At 32.1% G+C, this 21,167-nt stretch overlaps 6 protein-coding genes across 7 annotated transcripts; all 6 read left to right on the top strand.

Moving 5' to 3' along the window:
• The first annotated feature begins 1,093 nt into the window (after positions 1-1,093).
• Positions 1,094-3,780, top strand: LOC108563714 (protein msta). Its single transcript, XM_017922472.1, has 7 exons — positions 1,094-1,848; positions 1,899-2,159; positions 2,208-2,459; positions 2,511-2,821; positions 2,874-3,244; positions 3,296-3,420; positions 3,473-3,780. Exons 1-7 carry the CDS (start codon positions 1,708-1,710, stop codon positions 3,629-3,631), a joined length of 1,620 nt encoding a protein of 539 aa, XP_017777961.1. The 5' UTR covers positions 1,094-1,707; the 3' UTR covers positions 3,632-3,780.
• Positions 3,781-3,890: 110 nt separating this feature from the next.
• LOC108563724 lies at positions 3,891-4,757 on the top strand. Its single transcript, XM_017922483.1, has one exon. The coding sequence runs from the start codon at positions 3,901-3,903 to the stop codon at positions 4,738-4,740; it is 840 nt and encodes a 279-aa protein (XP_017777972.1). The 5' UTR covers positions 3,891-3,900; the 3' UTR covers positions 4,741-4,757.
• Positions 4,758-4,806: 49 nt separating this feature from the next.
• Positions 4,807-5,473, top strand: LOC108563168 (odorant receptor 4-like). Its single transcript, XM_017921774.1, has 4 exons — positions 4,807-4,893; positions 4,946-5,050; positions 5,108-5,266; positions 5,331-5,473. Exons 1-4 carry the CDS (start codon positions 4,807-4,809, stop codon positions 5,391-5,393), a joined length of 414 nt encoding a protein of 137 aa, XP_017777263.1. The 3' UTR covers positions 5,394-5,473.
• A 1,177-nt stretch (positions 5,474-6,650) lies between these two features.
• LOC108563159 lies at positions 6,651-13,259 on the top strand. Its single transcript, XM_017921762.1, has 20 exons — positions 6,651-6,806; positions 6,865-7,060; positions 7,114-7,228; positions 7,281-7,503; positions 7,557-7,703; positions 7,757-7,957; positions 8,017-8,166; positions 9,291-9,486; positions 9,540-9,654; positions 9,725-9,947; positions 10,000-10,146; positions 10,210-10,410; positions 10,478-10,508; positions 11,683-11,861; positions 11,920-12,115; positions 12,169-12,283; positions 12,336-12,558; positions 12,618-12,764; positions 12,824-13,024; positions 13,079-13,259. The coding sequence occupies exons 1-20, from the start codon at positions 6,651-6,653 to the stop codon at positions 13,232-13,234; spliced, it is 3,318 nt and encodes a 1,105-aa protein (XP_017777251.1). The 3' UTR covers positions 13,235-13,259.
• Positions 13,260-14,825: 1,566 nt separating this feature from the next.
• On the top strand, positions 14,826-16,414 carry LOC108563568 (lipase member J-like). The gene is made up of 7 exons (XM_017922285.1): positions 14,826-14,980; positions 15,039-15,234; positions 15,288-15,402; positions 15,456-15,678; positions 15,734-15,880; positions 15,930-16,130; positions 16,191-16,414. Exons 1-7 carry the CDS (start codon positions 14,831-14,833, stop codon positions 16,344-16,346), a joined length of 1,188 nt encoding a protein of 395 aa, XP_017777774.1. The 5' UTR covers positions 14,826-14,830; the 3' UTR covers positions 16,347-16,414.
• A 1,566-nt stretch (positions 16,415-17,980) lies between these two features.
• On the top strand, positions 17,981-20,269 carry LOC108563577 (lysosomal acid lipase/cholesteryl ester hydrolase-like). 2 transcript variants are annotated; one of them, XM_017922296.1, is made up of 8 exons: positions 17,981-18,150; positions 18,569-18,663; positions 18,862-19,018; positions 19,076-19,268; positions 19,318-19,430; positions 19,485-19,707; positions 19,762-20,193; positions 20,249-20,269. In XM_017922296.1, exons 2-6 carry the CDS (start codon positions 18,590-18,592, stop codon positions 19,491-19,493), a joined length of 546 nt encoding a protein of 181 aa, XP_017777785.1. In that variant the 5' UTR covers positions 17,981-18,150; positions 18,569-18,589; the 3' UTR covers positions 19,494-19,707; positions 19,762-20,193; positions 20,249-20,269. The 2 variants fall into 2 exon arrangements, with proteins under 2 accessions (XP_017777785.1, XP_017777794.1); XM_017922305.1 differs by having other exon boundaries at positions 19,755-20,193.
• The last annotated feature ends 898 nt before the right edge of the window (positions 20,270-21,167 follow it).

The following is a 21,167-nucleotide window of genomic DNA, read 5'->3' as shown; positions in this document are numbered from 1 at the left end:
TTATACATCCTTGATCTAAGTATAATAAGTGAAATTTTCATCCAAATCATAAATTTGTATCAATTCGAATAGGACATTTCTTGAAGAGCACGTGATGTTTCTATACCTTTGACAATAGATGGACTGCTTGGTATCAGATCCAAAAATAAGGCATTTAAGTTGTGTATTTATAAGAGCAAAGCGCATTTTATTTAGGATGGTGCGACAGTAACGTTTCTTCCGTTACGTTGGCTCTCGGCCAGAAAGGATAATGCCAAATATTTGAAATAATCAAAATAAAGGAAGATTGCACAAAAAAAAATCGATCGATTCAATTATTTATTCTGTAGGCATTTGGAACATGGACAATAGTCGAGAGGTATCCTTAGCAACAGAGGTAGCATCCATAATAATCCAGAGATGTCCTTAGCAATAAAAGCAGCATTCATGAGGTGTCCTTAGCAACAGAGGTAGTTTCCCTTATAATGAGGTGTCTTTAGCAACAGGGGTAGCGGCTGCAATAATCAAGAGATGTCCTGATTAACAGAGGTAGAGTCCATAATAAGCAAGATGTTTATTTAGCAACAGAGGCAGCTTCCATAGCAATAAGGATGCCTTTATCAATATGGGTAGAATCCATATTAACCAAAAGCTTATTTTGTAACGCAGATAGCCTACATAGAAACCAACATATATTTTTCACAAAAAGAGCAGCGTCCATAACAACTAAGAGGTGTTCTTAGTAACAGATACAGCGTGCATAATAATTAAGAGATTTGCTTAGCAACAGATGTAGCGTCCATTATAATTAAGAGTGTCCTTGGTAATAGAGGCAACTTCCAGAGAATTAGAAGTCATCCAATATTGGTAGCATCCATAATAACCAAGAAGAGTATTTCATAATGGAGGTAGGGTCCAAATCAATTGAAATAGCATAAATAACAAAAAGTAACAAAAAAAATCAATAATAATATTTAAACGAGTAAAAATAATCAATTTATATTTGTGAAATAATAATATATAATAATAAAGTAAAATTTGATGTCTGCGTTCGCCCTTAGGGCGAATAATCAAATTTTAAATGAATGTGTTTTAAAAATGCAAAAGTTTTCCTATTAGAATTTTAAATTTGTGAACGTGTAATATGTGCAGTGGTTGCGCGATGTGCGTTAAAATAGAAAGAGGAAAATGAAGAAACGAAACGTTCGAATGATGGACGTGTTCAAAGAGAGCATAATGTAAACTCCGATGTTCTTTTATATTCACACAACCGGTAACCTTGATTGATTTAATTGCGATTTATAGATTTGGTAAGAAAAAAAAAATCATCGGATCGAACGTGGCGGAAATTGAAATGTTTATTTACGTTGCAAATTAAAGCAAAACGCTGAGATGATTGCGTCTAAGCACTCGAAACTGAGTGGCAATAAATAACTCCAGCAGCTTTCAATATATATATTTTGACAGTTGTACTGTGCATACAAGTTCTCTTATACACGGTTATTAGATTTGATGAGGAAAATTTAAAATGGAAAATTAGGTTTTGTATTGGTGGAGTGTAGGCAAATCATAACGCATTTGGAGCACTGGCTGTATGTGTGTATCCCCTAATAGATGAGTACTATTTATAACTGAGTGTAACATGTGCACTGTATTCGAGTCCACTTCGCGTTAAGACTGGAAGCTTACTGATATTTTGTATGTGAATTGATTAATCCTCGTTATATCATGTCGGAAGTTGCCAAATGCGCTGTCTGCCAGAAGCCCGCACAGCAGAAATGCAGTGGATGCCATTTGGTGTACTACTGCAGCAAAGAACACCAGAAGGATAATTGGAAATTGCATAAGATCGACTGCAAACCGTTTAAAGTGAGTCATTATATTGTATTATAATAATGATAGTTAAGGTGATTTTGTAGATCTCTAACGATCCAAACGTCGGTCGTCACTTGATAGCAACGAGAAATCTGAAACCGGGAGATGTCATCTTAAAAGAACCTCCGATTGTCTGGGGCCCTTCTCAAGTTACAATCCCAGTGTGTCTAGGCTGCGGCAAAGGTCTGAACGCGAAGACCAGCAAGCCGTGTCAGAAATGCGGATGGCCTATGTGCAGTGAAATCTGCCAGAACTCACCTAGTCACATCCCAGAATGTTCATACACTGTCAATAGAGGAGATAAAGTAAGTTTCAAAACTTAATCAGACAAAATTTAACTCACATCTTTGCAGGTAAATATATCAGTTTTCGATATACCAAATCCCAGTTATCAATGCATCACAGTTTTGAGATGTTTGCACAGCAAGCAGTTTTTATCAAATGTTTGGAAGAAGATAGATGCGTTGGAGTCGCATTGCGAAGCTAGGAAAGGCACCGACAAATATGAGCAGGAGAAAATCACGGTGGTGGCTTTCATCAAAAGATTTTTCAAGTTGGATTCCTTCGAGGATGAAGATATCTTGAGGATTTGCGGCATCATAATGGTCTGATTTTGGTGGAAATTTGTATTAAGTGTTAATGTTTTTTTTTTCTAGGTGAACGCTCATGAAGTACCATTGACCGATCCACCGTACGTGGCCATCTTCAATACAACATCGATGTTCGAGCATAGCTGTCATGCGAACTGTTCAAAAACCTTCACAGCTAATGGTCATGTACTTATAACAGCTGGTGTAGACATCAAGAAAGGAGAACATCTGAGTATTTGCTATACTGATCCACTTTGGGGTACTGCAAATAGGAGACATCACCTGCAGCAAACTAAGTTCTTCTGGTGCTCCTGCTCCAGATGTCAAGATGTCACTGAATTTGGCACTAACTTTAGCGCATTGAAATGCCCCAAAAAGTAAATCATTTCTTCAATTGCCATCAATAAATGAATCATCAATTATTTTCAGAGATTGCAAGGGCTACGCATTACCTAAAACATTCAAAGAAGACAACTTGGAGTTGTCAGATAAAAGTTGGTTTTGTACTACTTGCAATTACGAAGTCGGCGCCGGCGAGGTGGGCGGTATCCTGCAGGATTGCGGAACTAATTTGAGCGGAATCAGAAAGGGCAATTCGAACGCCTGCAAAGTCTTCATCAGCAATTCCTTGAAGTTCTTGCATCCAAATCATTACTATTTAACCGACGTTAAATTTGCACTTTCGCAACTACTCGGACAAGAATTCCACGGAGGATTGCCCAAGATTTCAGATGAAGATCTTCAGTTGAAAATCGATATTTGCCGACAACTCACCGAATTGGCCAACAAAATAGCTCCAGGTATTTAATAAAATTCAACAAAATTAATTAGATTATTAATTGTTTGATTAGCTGAAAACAGGATAAAAGGGTTGCTGTTGTTCGAACTTCATGCTGCGATTATGGAATTGGGAAGGAGAAGAGGAAATTCAGGGACTGAAGAATCGGGACCCGATTATCTCTACACCAAATTAATTGTGAGAATTAAAAAAAGTTAATTAATCTTTAATTAATAATCTGTACCTGCAGGATTCTAAGAAATATCTGGTTCAATCTATCGAAGCTCTTAAGAACGAATCCGAGGTGATGCCGGAAGGACAAATTTGCATTCAGGCGAGAAGGAATTTGAAGGATATTGACGTACTCTTAAAGACGGTATACAATGCTATTGGATCTTCGCCGATTTAATATTCATTGATTATTCATTGAAACACTAAATGAAAAAATAAGTTATTCCAAGTTATAACAGCAGTTACAACTAGTGGATTATTATATATCGGAACTTGGAAATTTGGATAATAAATTATTAAGCACGCTTCTTTAGTATTATTACTTTCTCTATAGAATTAGAATTCCGAAAATCGCGACAAATTCCTGAAGACGCGGCAGTATATAATTTAACTTTATGCACAAACTAAATTAAAAAAACTGAAAAGGAAATATTATTAATATTTCCGATGGAGAGAAAGAAGGATGTTTCCAAAATGGCTTTTGTCCTGCCGAAAGTTTTGTTGAATATTTTACAATTATGGCCGAAGGAGGAGAGCAGAAATACGCCAATCGCTTTCTTCGTTAAACTGGCTCTGCTTATCTTTCTTGAGTTGGGACAAGTTATTTACTTTGTGATGAACATCTATGATATAACCACTATATCATCAACTCTGTCGACGATTTCAACAACGTTTCAGGTAAAAATGACAATTATCATTTGCAGATTAAATGATAATCACAAAACTTTGCAGTCTATAATAAAAATAAATATTATTTACGTGCATTCGGCAAGGTTAAAGGTTATTATAGTTATGGCTTTAAACGAATTTTGGCCATCCGATTTCATGGGACCTGTTTTGGAGAAATCGCTGAAAATGACCTCGATGTTCGTTATATTCAATATGATTTCATTGATGGGCAGTGCTTCGATATTCGCTTTCGGGTTTCTCTCCAAACCGCTTTTGGAAGGTTCCAACACTTTACCTTTCCTCTCTTGGTATCCGTTTGAATACCAATACTCTCCAGTTTACGAAATTCTGTACATCTTGCAAGTTTTCACTAACATTTACGTGGTTATCTTAAGTATTTTAGGCCACGATTTCATTTTTCTGGCTCTGTGCATTAACGTTATAACTCAATATAGGTTACTGAAAATGATCATAGGATTTACAGGAAGCGGTAATAACGCGGATTTGAATAAATCGCTCATGGAATTGGATGGTAGTCCAAACGACCAAACTGGAGAGAATGCAGAAACGAAAATTTTAATAATTAGATGCGTCATTCATCACAACAAACTGCTATAGTAATACTTTAATAAACTCTTACTTGGTGATATCTTAAAGACTTCAATTTTAAGCATTTGTAACGAAATGGAGCAGATCTTCTCACCATCCATCTTCATCCAATTGGCCACAAGCGTTGTTGCTATTTGCGTCTCAACATTCTTGATCACCGTCGTATGTTTAACAAATTTCTCTATTAATTTTTGTTAAAATAACTACTTTCCAGGTAAAAATTGACAAAGGTCAATTATATCAGTTGACTTCTTACTGCCTCGGACACGTTCTGCAACTGTTCATGATTTGCGCTGCAGGAAATGAACTTACCTATCAGGTATTATTAATTGCGAGTTCCGTGACTCAATAATATCCGGTTCCATCTCTCCCGCAGAGCAAATCTATGGCCACCAACGTTTACAACAATGATTGGTATTTGAAGACGGAAACGGATATTAGGAAATCGCTAATAATGATGTTGCGTAGGTGCCAAAGGGGCAGCAAAATGACAGCCTTAGGTATATTCGATCTAAGCTACGAAACGTTCGGCAAGGTAATTCAATATTTGCAATCTTTTGTACAACGACTTTTATCTTTCTTTTACATACTTCCTTCAGGTAATGCAGTTATCCTTTTCAATGTACACTCTGCTATCAAATATCGAGGAGAGGAAGATGTAGTTTACCCAAACGTCACATATTGATTATATAATTCGGCTACCACTCCATAGACTGCGAACGCTTTCACTTCTTCGGCACTTTTCAAAATTGAATCTTAGTTATTCCATAGAAAATAGTTCTACAAGCCGTATATACATATTTTAAGACAGTTTACGAATAATTTAAAAAAAAAGTTATCAATTACTTTTTTTCAGCAATAATAACTAGGCTAAATAAAAACAAATAAGTTTATCATGACTATATGATATAAAAAATGGTATAAATAAAATAACATTCGTAGTTATAATTTGAAACAAAGTTTGAAAGAAGCGAAATATAAACTAAAAAATGTCCATGCCTTGTTTATGTTACTCGCTGAATATAACTCTAATTGTTGTACGTTATTAATGAGTATACGCCAAGAAAAATATTTTTTTTGTTTAATTAGCTCGGAAAAATGCGTTGTTTTTAGAATACTTTTGCTAATTGTACTTTTATCTAGTTTACAATAAATAGAAATATAATGAATTATGAAATAATCAAAAAAGACAAACAAAAGTTTGGTTTTAATTGGAGACTTTTCAATATTGACATGTTAAAACTCGAAAATAATAACATCTGAAGATCTGATGGTACATGCTAATAAAAGCCTATATATCGAAATGTGCGCGAAAATATTTTAACTGGCGATGGAAATTTCGTTGTAATTATTCGCATAATGAAACGTATTACGTAACTCTCCCAATTGAGCTGTGCTCTTGAATGGTCGAAGGGTTTCAGTTAGCAGCAGCTGCATTATTGTTTATTGTTGTGCAAAGTTCGAGAAAGTTTTGATAAATACGGGAGTCTAGAATATAAACATGTAGGCAGAACTGACCACTTAACAGCAGCTTTTCACGTCCAAATTCCATATATTTTAATATAATTTCGATCCGCACTCGAACAGTGATACTAACGCAACCAAAATCCGTTGGTTCTGCTCAGACGGATACATTGAATAAGAGGGATATTGTGAACATACCTTTTTGATACGTGAAATGTTTTTTAAAGCTTCAATGAGTTAATTTGTATCGAAAATGCGTCTAAATATGAAATAATGAGGAATAAATAATTGTCGTTAATGAGGATACAAAATATTGAAATAACAATGGTTAGATAATTTGTATGTATCTATCAAATAATTGCGATTTCGAAAAAAAGTGATGCGGAATAGTTTGAATGCTTATGTATATAAATGGGCGAAAACGAAAATATATCATTTATATAATGAGAATCGACATGAAGCAAAAACTGGTAATCGCCGTGTTTCTTTTCACAATTCAAACTGTGTTTGGTCATTTAAACAATGTCTGCACCAGTTATTTTTCATACGGGTTTAAATTATCAGATCATTGTCATCAATGCAGCTACAATCCCGATCTGTTTTCGACAACTGTAAAGCAGGATAAGTGCAGTTTAGGTATAAGATTTTGTTACATTTCGGTGATTTCAGGATAGAATTATTAAAAATCATGGGTATCCATTGGAGAATTACACTGTGAACTCAGGAAACAAGTTTTATCTTAAAATTTTTCGAATTCCCTACAGTCCGAACAATAGTAACTTGGCCAATCGTAAACCTATTTTCCTTCAGCACGGATCTCTCCGCAACTCGGATCTCTTTGTTCTGCTTGGAAAATCTTCCATGGGTAAGAATTGAACTGAGATTTGCGAATAATTGGTTTTGATGGTTTGATTCAAGCTATGCGTTTATCCGATATGGGCTACGACGTTTGGTTGGGGAATGCTAGAGGCAACTTTTATACTTCCTCTGTTAACGGCGAGAATAAGGAAGACAGTAGCTATTGGAATTATTCGTATTAAATATGTCTGAGAGTAGATTTTCGATTTTACATTTTATGATTTTAGATTTGATGATATGGCTATATATGATCTTCCTCCAATCTTCGAACTAATTGCTAATGTCACCAAGAAGCCAGGGGAATTGATTTACGTTGGTCACTCGGCCGGAACAACGGAGGCTATGATCTACTCCATTCGAATGAAGTCTCACGCCGAGAAGCATATCAAAGCCTTCATTTTCATAGCTCCTGTGGTTTACAATGAAGATAATTGGTTCATGAAACTAATTGTAAGTTAAAAAAAATAATTTGCACGGTTATATTAAACTTTTCTTTATTGCAGAAAATCTTGGTGCATCTTAATCGTAAAACGTTAGGAACGAGAAGTAAGCTATCCACTAAATTTTGCTCATTGAGTGGTATAACATGGCATATTTGTTTATTTGCCATACAATCGTTGTTTGGCCCAGACAATAACAACTTTCTACCAGTAATAAAAAAAATATAGTTGCAAATGGGAATTCTTTTAATTTAATATTCTAGGAAGAAATGCCTTTATTGTTGAGCGCCGGAGATATTGGGAGTCTGACACCGTTCAATCAGTTTGCAGAAACTGCGGGTACCGATAAATTTCAATCTTACAGGAATAGTAGTGAATCGAGTATACAGAATTATAATCTCGGAGATATCGAAATTCCCACTTACTTGATTGTTGGAACGCACGACAGTTTGGCTACGTACAATGTAAATTTTAAAGAACATTGAAATATGTATAAAACGTTTTAATATTTTTATTCTTTTAGAATACTTTAAAAATTTTTGATAGGTTGGGAAGTACGCATAAGAAAATGTACGTTATCGAAGATTACAACCACATGAACTATTTCTATGCGAAGGATTTGGACGTTTCCTTCAATCCCCATTTTGATGACGCCTTGAACAGAATTGGAAAACTATGATAATTTGAAATAATTTTAAAAAAATCTTCTGCAAATATGGGTGGTCATAACATTGAGCACTTCATTTATACAATAAATTACTGCACCCAACTACCTTAATTATTTATTACACAACCTCTTTTAATTACAGATCCAATAGAATTCTAACTAGCTATTTTTGGTTGTAGCTTGACCTAATTTATAATCATATATAAATAACACGGATAATACTTCTTGGAGGGTAATACTTTTCTGTAGTATATTTTTTCAATTTCGACAGCTTATTATTACTCGATAATAGTAATAGCTACAAAACTGATATTAAACACGCGAAGACACTATTTTTTGCAATAAAAAAATTGATATATTTGATCAATATAATGTTTAGCAATATTGTTAAGAAATAATTGGAGTTTGTATTAAAAATGTAATGAAGTGATGCAATATGTGTAAATTTCGAGACATATTAAAGCAATTGATAAAAAGGTGAAAATAAATAATGTTTATATAAAAAAAAACTTGTACAGATATACTGAATTAATGATGAGTAATATTTAAGCAGTTGATAAAGAAGTTAATTATTTATATCAAAATTAAGAATGTTTTGTTTAAAAATCATCATGTATCACAATAAGAACTTTGGTATAAAAATCTGTAAATTTTGTCCTTTTTATTTGTAAGTTTTTCTTGGTAACATTGACGTGTTCCCAAATATGATAATTGGATGTAATAAATAATGAGGAGGATTTGTTTGAATATCAGGACTTGTTTATAATATTAATCATTGGTAATGAGTATAAATAATATTGAAATAATATAAATAATATTAGATAATTTAATTTTTTTTTAAAGCGAAAATACAGATAAAAAATATTTTAAATATATAAGTGCTTGTAAACAAATAAAATTCATTTATATAATGAGAATCGAGATGAAGCAACAACTGGTAATCGCCGTGCTTCTTTTCACACTTCAAACTGTGTTCTGTGTCTTCAACAATGTCTGCACAAGTTATCCGGCATATGGGCTACAATTACTCGATTTGCAATGCAGCTACAATACCGATCTATTTTCGACAACAGTAATGCACAATGAGTGCAGTTTAGGTATAAGATTTCGTTACATTTTGTTGATTTCAGGATGGAATTATCGAACATCATGGGTATCCATTGGAGGAGTACACTGTGAACTCAGGAAACAAGTTTTATCTTAAAATTTTTCGAATTCCCTACAGCCCGATCAACCGTAACTTGACAAATCGTAAACCTATTTTCCTGCAGCACGGATCACTCAGCAACTCGGATTTGTTTGTCCTTCCTGGAAAATCTTCTATGGGTAAGAATTGAATACAGTTTTGTGAAGAATTTGTTTTGATTGTTTGATTCAAGCTATGCGTTTATCCGATATGGGCTACGACGTTTGGCTGGGGAATACCAGAGGCAACTTTTATACGTCTTCTGTTAACAGCGAGGATAAGTCTGAAAAAAGCTATTGGGACTTCTCGTAATAAATATGTATATATGTATAAATATGTTTAATCATTGATTTGTGCTTTTACATTTTTTGATTTTAGATTGGATGATATGGCTATATACGATCTTCCTCCAGTCTTCGAACTAATTGCTAATGTTACTGAGAAACCAGGAGAATTGATTTACGTTGGTCACTCAGCCGCAACAACGGAGGCTATGATCTACTCTATTCGAATGAAGGCTCATGCAGAGCAACATATCAAAGCCTTCATTTTCGTTGGTCCGGTAGCTTACTTAGATGAAACTTGGTTCATGAAAATAATTGTAAGTTATATAATAAATAATAACAGTTATATTACACTCTTATTTATTGCAGAGAATATTAATGAATCATGGTGTCTATACGTTAGGAGAGAGAAGTAAACTACCTACCGAAATTTGTTCAATTGATGGACTCACGTGGGAAATTTGCTTAGATGCCATCAACATAATCATCGGCTCCGACGATAATAATTTCCCACCAGTAATACTAATAAACAAAAACTAAAGATAATGCTAAACATTTTCACTTAATTTTATATTTCAGGAACAAATGCCTCTATTGGTGAGTGGCGGAGATATCGAGAGTCTCAAACCGTTGAATCAGTTTGTGCAAATTGCTGACAGCAATCAATTTCAAGCGTACAAGAATGACGATGAATCAAATCCGCAAATTTATGATCTTGGAGATATCAAAATTCCCACGTATTTGATTGTTGGAAAGAACGATCGCTTGGCAACATACAAAGTAAATTTTAAAGAGTTTGAAAATTATGAGTCTAATTATGATTTTATTGTTTTTTTTCTTTCTTTAGAATGCTTTAAGAATTGTAGATGAGTTGGGAAGTGCGCAGAAAAAACTGTATGCCATCGATAATTACAATCACATGAACTATTTCTACGCAAAAGATTTGGACGTGTCGTTCAATCCCCATTTGGACGATGCCTTGGACAGAATTGGACAACTATGATTTTTTTTTTGAAAATGTAATAATATTCTTTTTTTTTTAATTTTTTTATATAATGATATAAAAATACTATTTATATCCAAAAATATTTTTCATTGAAAAAAATAATGAAGAAATAATAATAACTAGTAAGTAGTAATAGTGGTTTACAGTTATGACTTTGCATGATAAATATTTCCAATAATTATGGTGATATTGCATCAATTATGATGAATTGTACAGTACGAAACATTGCATTTTTTTTACTAAAACTCAATTGCAATAAGTTAATTCAAAGAAAGAATTATAGAAGATGAACGCACTAGCAGAGAGCTGAACCAGAAAGAGGAGGTGAATCTACCAACCTGGGTGGTTTAGATCAGCGTTTTTCAAGCTGTTTGGTCCTTTCCACTTAAACAAATTTCTGTGACCTCCGAAGATTGGTTTAGATTATAAGTTAATCTAGGATAGTTTAGATATTACATTAGTTAAGACTTGCTAATTTTGCATTAAATACAGTTAACGTAATATTCAAAGTTATCAATAGTAATAGCTACAAATTAAGCACACACATCGACAATAACAATTGTTTAGTAATGCGATAAAATGTGAATTTTGAAACATTAAAAATAGCCATGTTTTATCATGAAATTATCATAAACTGCAGCAATTAATTAATTGGAGCAAGCACTTAATAACTGTACATAATCATTAAAATACATCGTGTTTATATCAACAAATAAGTTTTGAACTGATAGTTGAAAAAAAACAGTATTTGTAAGTATGTGAATAAATTATGTTTAATTAAACAAACTTTCAATCAAAAGCCGATTTTGCCAAATCGGATGATAATTGAAACTTATCTTTCTGATTTGTGGAATGGCAAAACTTTAATGCAAATAATGACAAGAAATTGGTTAAATATCGAAACTTGTTTACAATATTAATCATTTGTAATGCGAATACATATAATTTAAATAACAATACAAAGATAATTTACACGCACCAATTAAATAACTGTAAATGTGCAAATGATGATAAGGAATAGTTTAAATACTTATTTATATAAATAGGTAAAAACGTTCACATAATGCGAAGCGACATGAGACAGCAACTGGTAATTGTCGTGTTTTTCTGCACACTTCAAACTGTGTTTAGTAGCATAAACAATGTCTGCAACAATTATCTCTCATACGGGAATAGATTAATCAGTATTCACTGCAGCTACAATCCAGATCTGTTTTCGACAACTGTAAATCAGGATCAGTGTTCTTGAGTTATACAATTTCGTTACATTTTGCTAATTTCAGGAAGAGATCATCAAACATCATGGTTATCCATTCCAAGAGTATAAAGTGAACTCAGGAAATAGGTTTTATCTTCGAATTTTTCGTATTCCCTTCAGCCCGAACAATCGTAACGTGACCAATCGTAAACCTATTTTCCTGCAGCACGGATCCCTCAGCAACTCGGATTTGTTTGTGTTGCCTGGGAAATCGTCTATGGGTATGTGTTAAAAAGCGTTATGGTAAAAACTGGTTTTGATGATTCGTTTAAAGCTATGCATCTATCCGATATGGGTTATGATGTTTGGCTGGGGAATACCAGAGGTAACTTTTATACTTCATCCATTAACAACGAGTCTAGGAAGAATAGAAGCTATTGGGATTTCACGTAATAAATATGATCCATTGTGGATTTTCGGTTTTACATTTTGGGATTTTAGTATGGATGATATGGCTATATATGATCTTCCTCCAGTCCTCGAACTCATTGCTAATGTTACCAAGAAGCCAGGAGAATTAATTTACGTTGCTCACTCGGCCGGAACTACTGAGGGTATGATCTACTCAATTAGAGAGAAGGAACATGCCGAGAAATATATTAAAGCCTTCATTTTCGTGGGTCCTTTGGCTTACATTGAAGATACTGCGTTCATAAAAATACTTGTAAGTTAGAAAATAAATAGTACTAATAATTATTATAAAAACACTCTTCGTTGTTACAGAAAATATTAGTGAAGCTTGGATTCGATTCAATCGGATCGAGAAGTAAGCTTGCCACCGAAATTTGCTCAATCAATCTCATCACGTGGACAACTTGTATAAAGGCTTTCAATTCGATCATCGGCTCAGACAATAAAAATTTTCCACCAGTAGAAAAAGACAAAACCTAAAGAAATGCGAAATTTTTGACTTTAATTTTATATTCTAGGCAGAAGCGCCTTTATTGGTGAGCGGCGCAGATATTGAGAGTCTCAAAGCGTTGAATCAGTTTGTTCAAAATGCTGGCACTGGACAATTTCGAGCTTACAAGTATAAAGGTGAATCGAGTTCGCGGAACTATAATCTTCAAGATATCAAAATTCCCACGTATTTGATTGTTGGAAAGAATGATATTTTGGCTACCTATAAAGTAAGGAATTTGGAAATATGTTCTGGCTGTGATTGCATTGTTTATTTTTTATAGAATGCCGTAAGGGTTATAAATGAGTTAGGAAGTAAGCAAAAAAAACTGTATGTAATCGACAACTACAACCACATGAACTATTTCTACGCGAAAGATTTGGATGTCTCCTTCAATCCGCGTTTAGACGATGCCTTGGACAGAATTGGTCAACTTTGATTATTTTCATACTTTTTATGCTTATTTCTCGAAATCTTTGATCATAAAATTTATTACTTATTTTATATACATACAATGAATATACTTTAACTATTTATCATACAACCTATTTTACTGGAATTTTATTTTTATACAACCAAACAATCTTAAAGTAATTGTAGCTTTAACTACTTTATAAAAACACATATATGTGCAGTTAATTATGAAAATTAAAAAAAATAAGTTTATCAGTTATTTCGCATTGTATTTATTTACAAATTTAATCGTTAGATTAAACAAAAATATACAAAAATTTAAAATCCCGCAAAAGGGGAAGAAAATCAGAAATGATAAAAATGAATCTAAATGAATACTTTTCTTTTTAACTTTTGATTTTTTATTGTTATTGTTACAAGTCTGTTTGAAGCCACATTTTAAGCTAGAAAAATCACATTTCACAATCATAATTACTGTACTATAAAAATATTTTTTAATTTGTTCAAATTGAAACCTCTAAATATTTGGTAACAAAATCATATGACTTAAACCACTTTCAATATCATTAATTAAAAAAATACTTGGTGTCAACTATGATATTGAATAATTTATGAAAGTTGACGCGAATAATATATGTATGTTCATATTAGATTTGTTCACAGCTATTACTCAAAAATAATAATAGCTACAAATCTGGAATAAAAGTTAATTAAAGCTTGTATGTTTTACTTTCATTAAAGTTTTCATATTTGTAATTGGTATCTGTGGTTGTGGATAAAACCTGCAGACACTATTTTTTTTTTCAATAAAAATTGTTGTTTTTAATTTTCTTTCGCTGTGAAAATATCAACAGCTACAAAATATGTATACACATTAGCATTTGTGGTTTAATTAAAACAGTTTTTTTTTTCCAGCTCGGAATCATTATTTTAAATATTGTCATACAATTATCAAGAACTTATAAATTTTTAATACAACACTTAAAACTTAGAAAGTAATAATATTTATTGCAACAACAAAATTTAAAAAAACTGAATACAATGATAAAATTAAAGTAAAGAGCTATTGTCATCAAAATAAATGGTATTTATCTTATAAAATGTTATGAACTTATGATAGGAATATTTGTTGAAAAAAAAGTATTATAGGCATGAACATATTTTTGTAAAAGTTATGAATGCATTAAAAAAATATTACGTTTTGATTTAATTAGTAGCATTTATTATTATTTTTTTTTTAAATATTTATATCACAATTAATAATGTTTATTTTAATAACAAAACGATGTAAACTCAAATCGTACGTTCTGCAATATTGAATGAAAAATTGTTTTGTGGAATGATAAAACTTCAATGCGTTTTTCGTTCGGTATCGAAAACACGTCAAAACATGACAATTGGAGGTAATAAATAAGGAGGAATTTGTTCAATATCAGAACTTGTTTACTATATTAATCATTGGTAATGAGGTAACATAATATTGACATAACAATGCTTAGATAATTTTCACTTACCAATCAATAACTTTAAAATATGCTAATAAAGATAAGGTATAGGTCGAATGCTTCTTTATATAAATGGGGGAATACAAAAAATAACATTTATATGCTCAAAAAGTAACATGAAGCAACAACTGGTAATCGCCGTGTTTCTTTTCACATTTCAAACTGTGTTTGGTCATTTAAACAATGTCTGCACCAGTTATAGTGCATACGGGATTAAATTAGTTGATCCGAAATGCAGCTACAATTCCGATCTGTTTTCGACGACTGTAAAGCAAGATAAGTGCAGTTTAGGTATATGATTTCGTTACATTTTGGTGATTTCAGGATATAATTATTCAAAATCATGGGTATCCAATGGAGCAGTACACTGTGAACTCAGGAAACAGGTTTTATCTTAATATTTTCCGAATTCCGTACAGTCCGATCCAGCCTAACCTGGCAAATCGTAAACCTATTTTCCTGCAGCACGGATCCCTCAGCAACTCGGATCTGTATGTCCTAACAGGAAAATCTTCCATGGGTAAGAATTGAACAGAGTTCTGCGAAGATTTGGTTTTGATGGTCACATTCAAGCTATGCGCCTATCTGACATGGGTTACGACGTTTGGCTGGGCAATAACAGAGGCAACTTTTATACTTCATCCATTAACGGCGAAGATAAGGCGGAAAGGAGTTATTGGAATTTCACGTAGCCAATATGATTTATTGCAAGTTTTTGGTTTCTATATCTTAATATTGTAGATTGGATGATATGGCTATATACGATCTTCCTCCAGTCTTCGAACTAATTGCTAATGTCACCAAGAAGCCAGGAGAATTAATTTACCTTGGTCACTCGGCAGCAACTACGGAGGGAATGATCTACAATATTCGAATGAAGGATCACTCTAAGAAGCATATCAAAGCCTTTATTTTCGTTGGTCCTGTGGCTTACATAAATAATACCCCATTCATGAAAATACTCGTAAGTTATTTATTTTCTAACTTACGAGTCTGTACCTAATTATTTCTTATTGCAGAGAATATTAGTGAAGCTTGGATTCAATACTTTCGGAGCGAGAAGTAGGGTTCCTACCGAAATTTGTTCAATCGATGGCCCCTCATGGAGAATTTGCGTAGACGTCTTTGATTTGTTCATCGGTCCCGACAATAATAATTTTCCACCAGTAATACAAAAATAAATGTGAAAAACTTTAGCTTGATATTATATTTCAGGAACAATTGCCTTTCTTGGTGAGCGGCGGAGATATCGAAAGTCTAAAAACGTTGAATCAGTTAGTACAAATCGTAGATAGCAAGCATTTTCAAGCCTACAGAAACAAAGGAGATTTGAGTACAACATTCTATAATCTTAGTGATGTCACAATTCCCACTTATATGATTGTTGGAAAGGACGACGCCTTGGCTACATATGACGTAAATTTTATATAACTTGAAAAGATATTCTAATTGTGATTTTTTTTGTTTTTGTTTTAGAATGCTGTAAGAATGTTAGAAGAGTTGGGAAGTAAACATAAGAAATTGTATGCTATCGAAAAATACAACCACATGAATTATTTCTACGCTAAAAATTTGGATGTCGCGTTTAATCCGCTTTTGGACGACGCTTTGGATAGAATTGGAAAACTATGATAATTTGAAATAATTTTTGTGCGTTTCTGTTTTAGTATTTCTTTTAGACAATAAATTGCTCAGTATAATTACCTATTATTTATTATATAACCAAACACATTGAAGTCATTCATGTGATATCTACAAAAAAAAAAAACAATACAAATTAAGTAAAAACAAATATTCAAGTTAATACAATTAGGTCGGCAAGAAAATACTTTGGATTGATCAATGATTTTTTGTAATCTCTCTGACAACTTCATAATTTTGCCCTCAAAAAACTGCTGGTTTCAGGTCATCATAATTACTGAATGTTTTACAATTCAAAGAGTTTTGGTAATCTGATGGTACAAGGTCAGGACGTGATGCGACATCACTTTCCAACCAAGTTCTAATAATTTCGCACGAGTTACCAAAGATTTGCCAACTCAGGTCATTTATTTGAATACTTCCTCCAGTTTCCTTAGTTGTTAATAGTAAACATATGAATTGATTGTTTGGTTGCAAATCTTTTGTAATAATACCAAATGATAGCAATTTAACTTTCGATATGTGATGTGATTTTTTTTAAATGTTACAATTTTCTTTTAATTTGTGTAAAAATTTCCTTTAAGTTTAGTAAAAACGTCATGGTACAAAATTGCATGTCTAATATCAAAAAATAAATGCAAAATTACTGAACTAAACATGCGAATTCTGTGATGCGAACAAAAAACAGTTTGAATCATTTTAATGAAGTGCAATTAAGTTTGCGTTTCTGTTCAATAAAAAAAAATGACATTCCTAAATTATCAGTCCTGGTTGTAACGCTATTGAAGACGGTTATCACACGAAAAACTGTAGTAAATTTCCCAGCACAACAGGAATTATCGCAAATATATTTAACATGGAAACAACAATTAACGTGAGAACGTTACATTTAGTTTACGTAACAAATATGTGTTATTATTGTTATCACTGTTTGTTTACGGAAAAATTGCATTTTCTTCAAGAAAAACCCGTAATCGCGGCCGATCGAAAGAGCTTTGATTTAATTGTTTCGTCAAGGTTCTTGCACATACACACTGCAATTGCGTAGTTGGGAAAACTGCCTAAGTTGTTACTGGGAATGTTTTTTGGTCCATGCGGTTATTGCCTAGTCGAGATATGCAAACGGCTATTAGTAGAGGAAATTGGATGATTAGCAGTGAATCTTCGAAGCGGATGCTCGCACTTAGCATTGTTATAAAACTTGGTGATTTGCAGATTTTCTACAAGTTAAGTGTCTGGCATTCGATGTTGCAAATCCGTGATAATGGGGTCTGTCGAAACGAATTTATTATAATCTATATGCATTTTAAAAATTATGTTACATAAATTAAGTTCGTAATGCGTTGATATTAGAAATTTGCTAAACCAAAGTTCATCGCATAATCAGAGATCTCCAATTATTACGATAAATTGATGTAGGCGGAAGCATATTTAAACAGATGCAATTCACAATAATGAATCAGTGAGTTCAGAGACTTCAATAATTAAAAATTATTGGAAATATTTATACTACAAATACTTGTGTATATTTTTTTTTAAACGAAATTATAAATAAATCTCTTCACGTATTTAATTAAAATTAATTACATTTACAACTTTATTGTATAAAAATAAACACGATAGATGTGAAATTTATTTTAATTCAACGCGTGCACTTACAAAAAAATAGACTTTAAACTATTGTTTTAAAACACACGCAATTTTTTCAGTATGTTACATATATAATTACATTGCCGTGATATTTTTTTGCTAGTGAACGTAAGGTTTTCTCGGTGTTGTAACTACTCTAAACAAAGTAAGTTTAAAGAAATTTGTTGAAAGTAGAAAATATAGTTAGATTTAAATAAAATAAGTAATTATTTTTTGGTGTAAATTTGCAAAATACAAGATTGTTAAAATCAGACACATTTTGTTATAATTTGAATATTTGTATTGAAAGTTAAATTCTTTTTATAGCTTAGCTGGAAAAATATTTAATTCATTTTATTTTATAAATGTTCATTATAGTTTTCTTAATTTCATCATTTCTTACAGAAGAATTATTTTAACTTATTTCTTATTAATTATAATGGAAGTGAAAAAAGGAATTACATAATTATTATTTATAAAAAATAACTACAAAATGAAAAAAATATGAAGAATAATGAGAAATACACAAAATATATATGATAAGTTTTTTCTTAAATATAATAACTAATTCATTTTACACGCAGAAAATTGTAAACGAAGGAGATATGGATAAAGGTGGTAAAGTTGATGAATCTTCTGGTTGTGATGACAAAGGAGTTGACAAAAAGTCTACTTGGAGGTATGCGTTTCATGGAAATGTTAAATAATTTCTCATCATCAAACATTAAGATTTCACAATAATCCAAGAAAAAAACGCAATCAGTTAAACCTGATAATGATTGAAAATGAAAAATATCAAAAGGTTATCCAATGATTACGTTTACTCATAACTATTTCCTATTTGATATAATTTCGTTTCAAGTCTTTTCTCTTTCAGGAGAATTACAATAGCAAAAATTGGAATCGTCGTTTTGTTTATTGCAATTTGCGCTGGTTTCTCGTATAAAAATAACGTGTGCAAAACTTGGTCCGATTATACTATCAAACATGTCAGCGATTCGTGCAAGTATAATCCAGATGTCAATGCAAACATGGTAAAATCTAGTAACTAAATATAAGTAGTAATAAATTATATTTTTTTAAATATTTAGATTAGTATTGTGCAAAGATACAACTACAAGATCCAAACTCATTACGTTCTTACCGAAGACGACTACATCTTGACCGTCTTCAGAATAGCCAATAGCTCGAGTTCATTCAATTCTAATAGGCAACCGATCTTTCTGCAGCACGGCACTATCTGCTCTTCTGAAATCTGGTTGCAACGTGGCGAAGATTCTATAGGTTTATATAATTTAGCTGAAAATACACAATTTTATACATTATATTGTAGGTTTTCATCTGGCGAATGCTGGTTTCGATGTGTGGCTTGGTAATACTAGAGGCAACTACAATTCTCCTGGTCAAAGTTCTACACTACTCAAGATCGAAGTTTTGGGACCACTCGTAAAAAACTTTGTATTGCTTTAGTAGTATTCTTATTTCATCGTGAGATTTAAGGTTCGATGAATTGGTTCTGGACATTCCAGCAGTAGTTTCGTATATTGGTAATAAGACAGGAAGGACTGGAGATCTCTTGTATGTGGGTCACTCAATCGGAAGTACTCAGGTGTTGGCTTATGCTTCTGAAAGACCTGATCAAGCCAAAAAGAACTTGAAGGCTATGATCCTTTTTGCCCCGGCTGTATATCTAGATAAGCAAGGTTTTCTCGTCAACTTGGTGGTAAGCAATATACAATAATCATTGGATAACAACAACTTCAATTCTAGATTTCAGCGTTTTCTACTCAATATACCATTACCATTCGATAGCCTGGATCTGCGAACTCCTTTAATTGCGAAGATCTGCTCTTTCAATTTAATAATCATAAACCTGTGTAGATATGTTTTTAATTTGAACTTTGGAGATGAGAACAATTTATACGATCCAGTATTTTAAAAACTTTTTTTTGAAAATTACTATTTGTTTAATGTCATTTTTAGCGTTGTTTCCGATTATGCTAGCTCATTACCAGATAGAGAATCGCTGAAGCCCTTTGTGCAGTACATCCAGTTTGCAGATACGGCGGAATTCAAGAAATTTGATTACGGAAGTGAAGGTAATTTGAAAAAGTACGGAACCGAGAAACCGCCCAAATACGATTTGGGTAAAATTTCCGTTCCAGTATACACGTTCATAGGAACCTCAGATGATTTAACACCATTTAGTGTAAGTTTTCTACTAAATCTGTAACTTTATCATTACAATCTGTTATTTTTTTCAGAATGCGGAGACATTCCACAAGAATTAACTGTATATAATGAAATTTATGCTTTACAGAATTATTCTCACATGGCTTACTTTTTGGATGCAAATGCTAAGGAAGTTTTATACAAACCGTTCTTTAATCTTCTCGAAAAACTTGGGACGAAAAAGTAATTTTTCACCTAAAATAACAAATAAAATTGTTACTATGTAATTTATAATCAATTCTATTTAAAAAATTATTTAAAATATTTATATAAAATAAAATTTCAAACACATTTGCTAATATTATCTAATTCATTATTTTTTTCCTTTGAAAAATATCTTTTAATTAGTGCACAAATACTGAAATTTTTTGTATCAGAAAATATTAATAATTATCTAATAAATATAATAAATTGAAAACTGTCCTATTACAAATCTCAAGTTCACTATTTTCTTTACGCAATTAATCGTTCGTTGCAATTAAAGACTCTTGAAGTAATTAATGATAATAATTTATTTATGAAATGCATAATTAGGATATTTTGTATTTTGGCTTATCAAGTAATTAATATATAATAATTATACTTAACAATTTCGAAACACCAATTTTTAATATTATCATATAATTATTAACAAACACGCAATATTTCAATTATGTGTGTGTTTTGATAACAGAAAATTATTTAAAATAATTAATTATTATGCAATATTATACTCAGTGGCGGAACAATTATACAATACCACCGCATCCCTGATCTATAAGAAGCTCAAAATAGTTTAGGGTCCTAAAATACTAAAACTAACTGGTGTTTAGGGCTCACGACTTTCCCTGTCATCAAGTTAATTGTTATTAGAACTCCATGATTTTCTCTATTTCATAATCAAATATAAATTTGCTTGGTGTCATCAAATTTGTCCAAATACTCCAAATTTTCTTAGGACTTGTGAAATCA

This window comes from Nicrophorus vespilloides, unplaced genomic scaffold (assembly GCF_001412225.1).
Source record: "Nicrophorus vespilloides isolate i.1.1-1 unplaced genomic scaffold, Nicve_v1.0, whole genome shotgun sequence".
In the NCBI taxonomy this organism is placed as follows: Eukaryota; Metazoa; Arthropoda; class Insecta; order Coleoptera; family Silphidae; genus Nicrophorus; species Nicrophorus vespilloides.
This window is presented reverse-complemented; position numbering and strand designations above follow the sequence as displayed.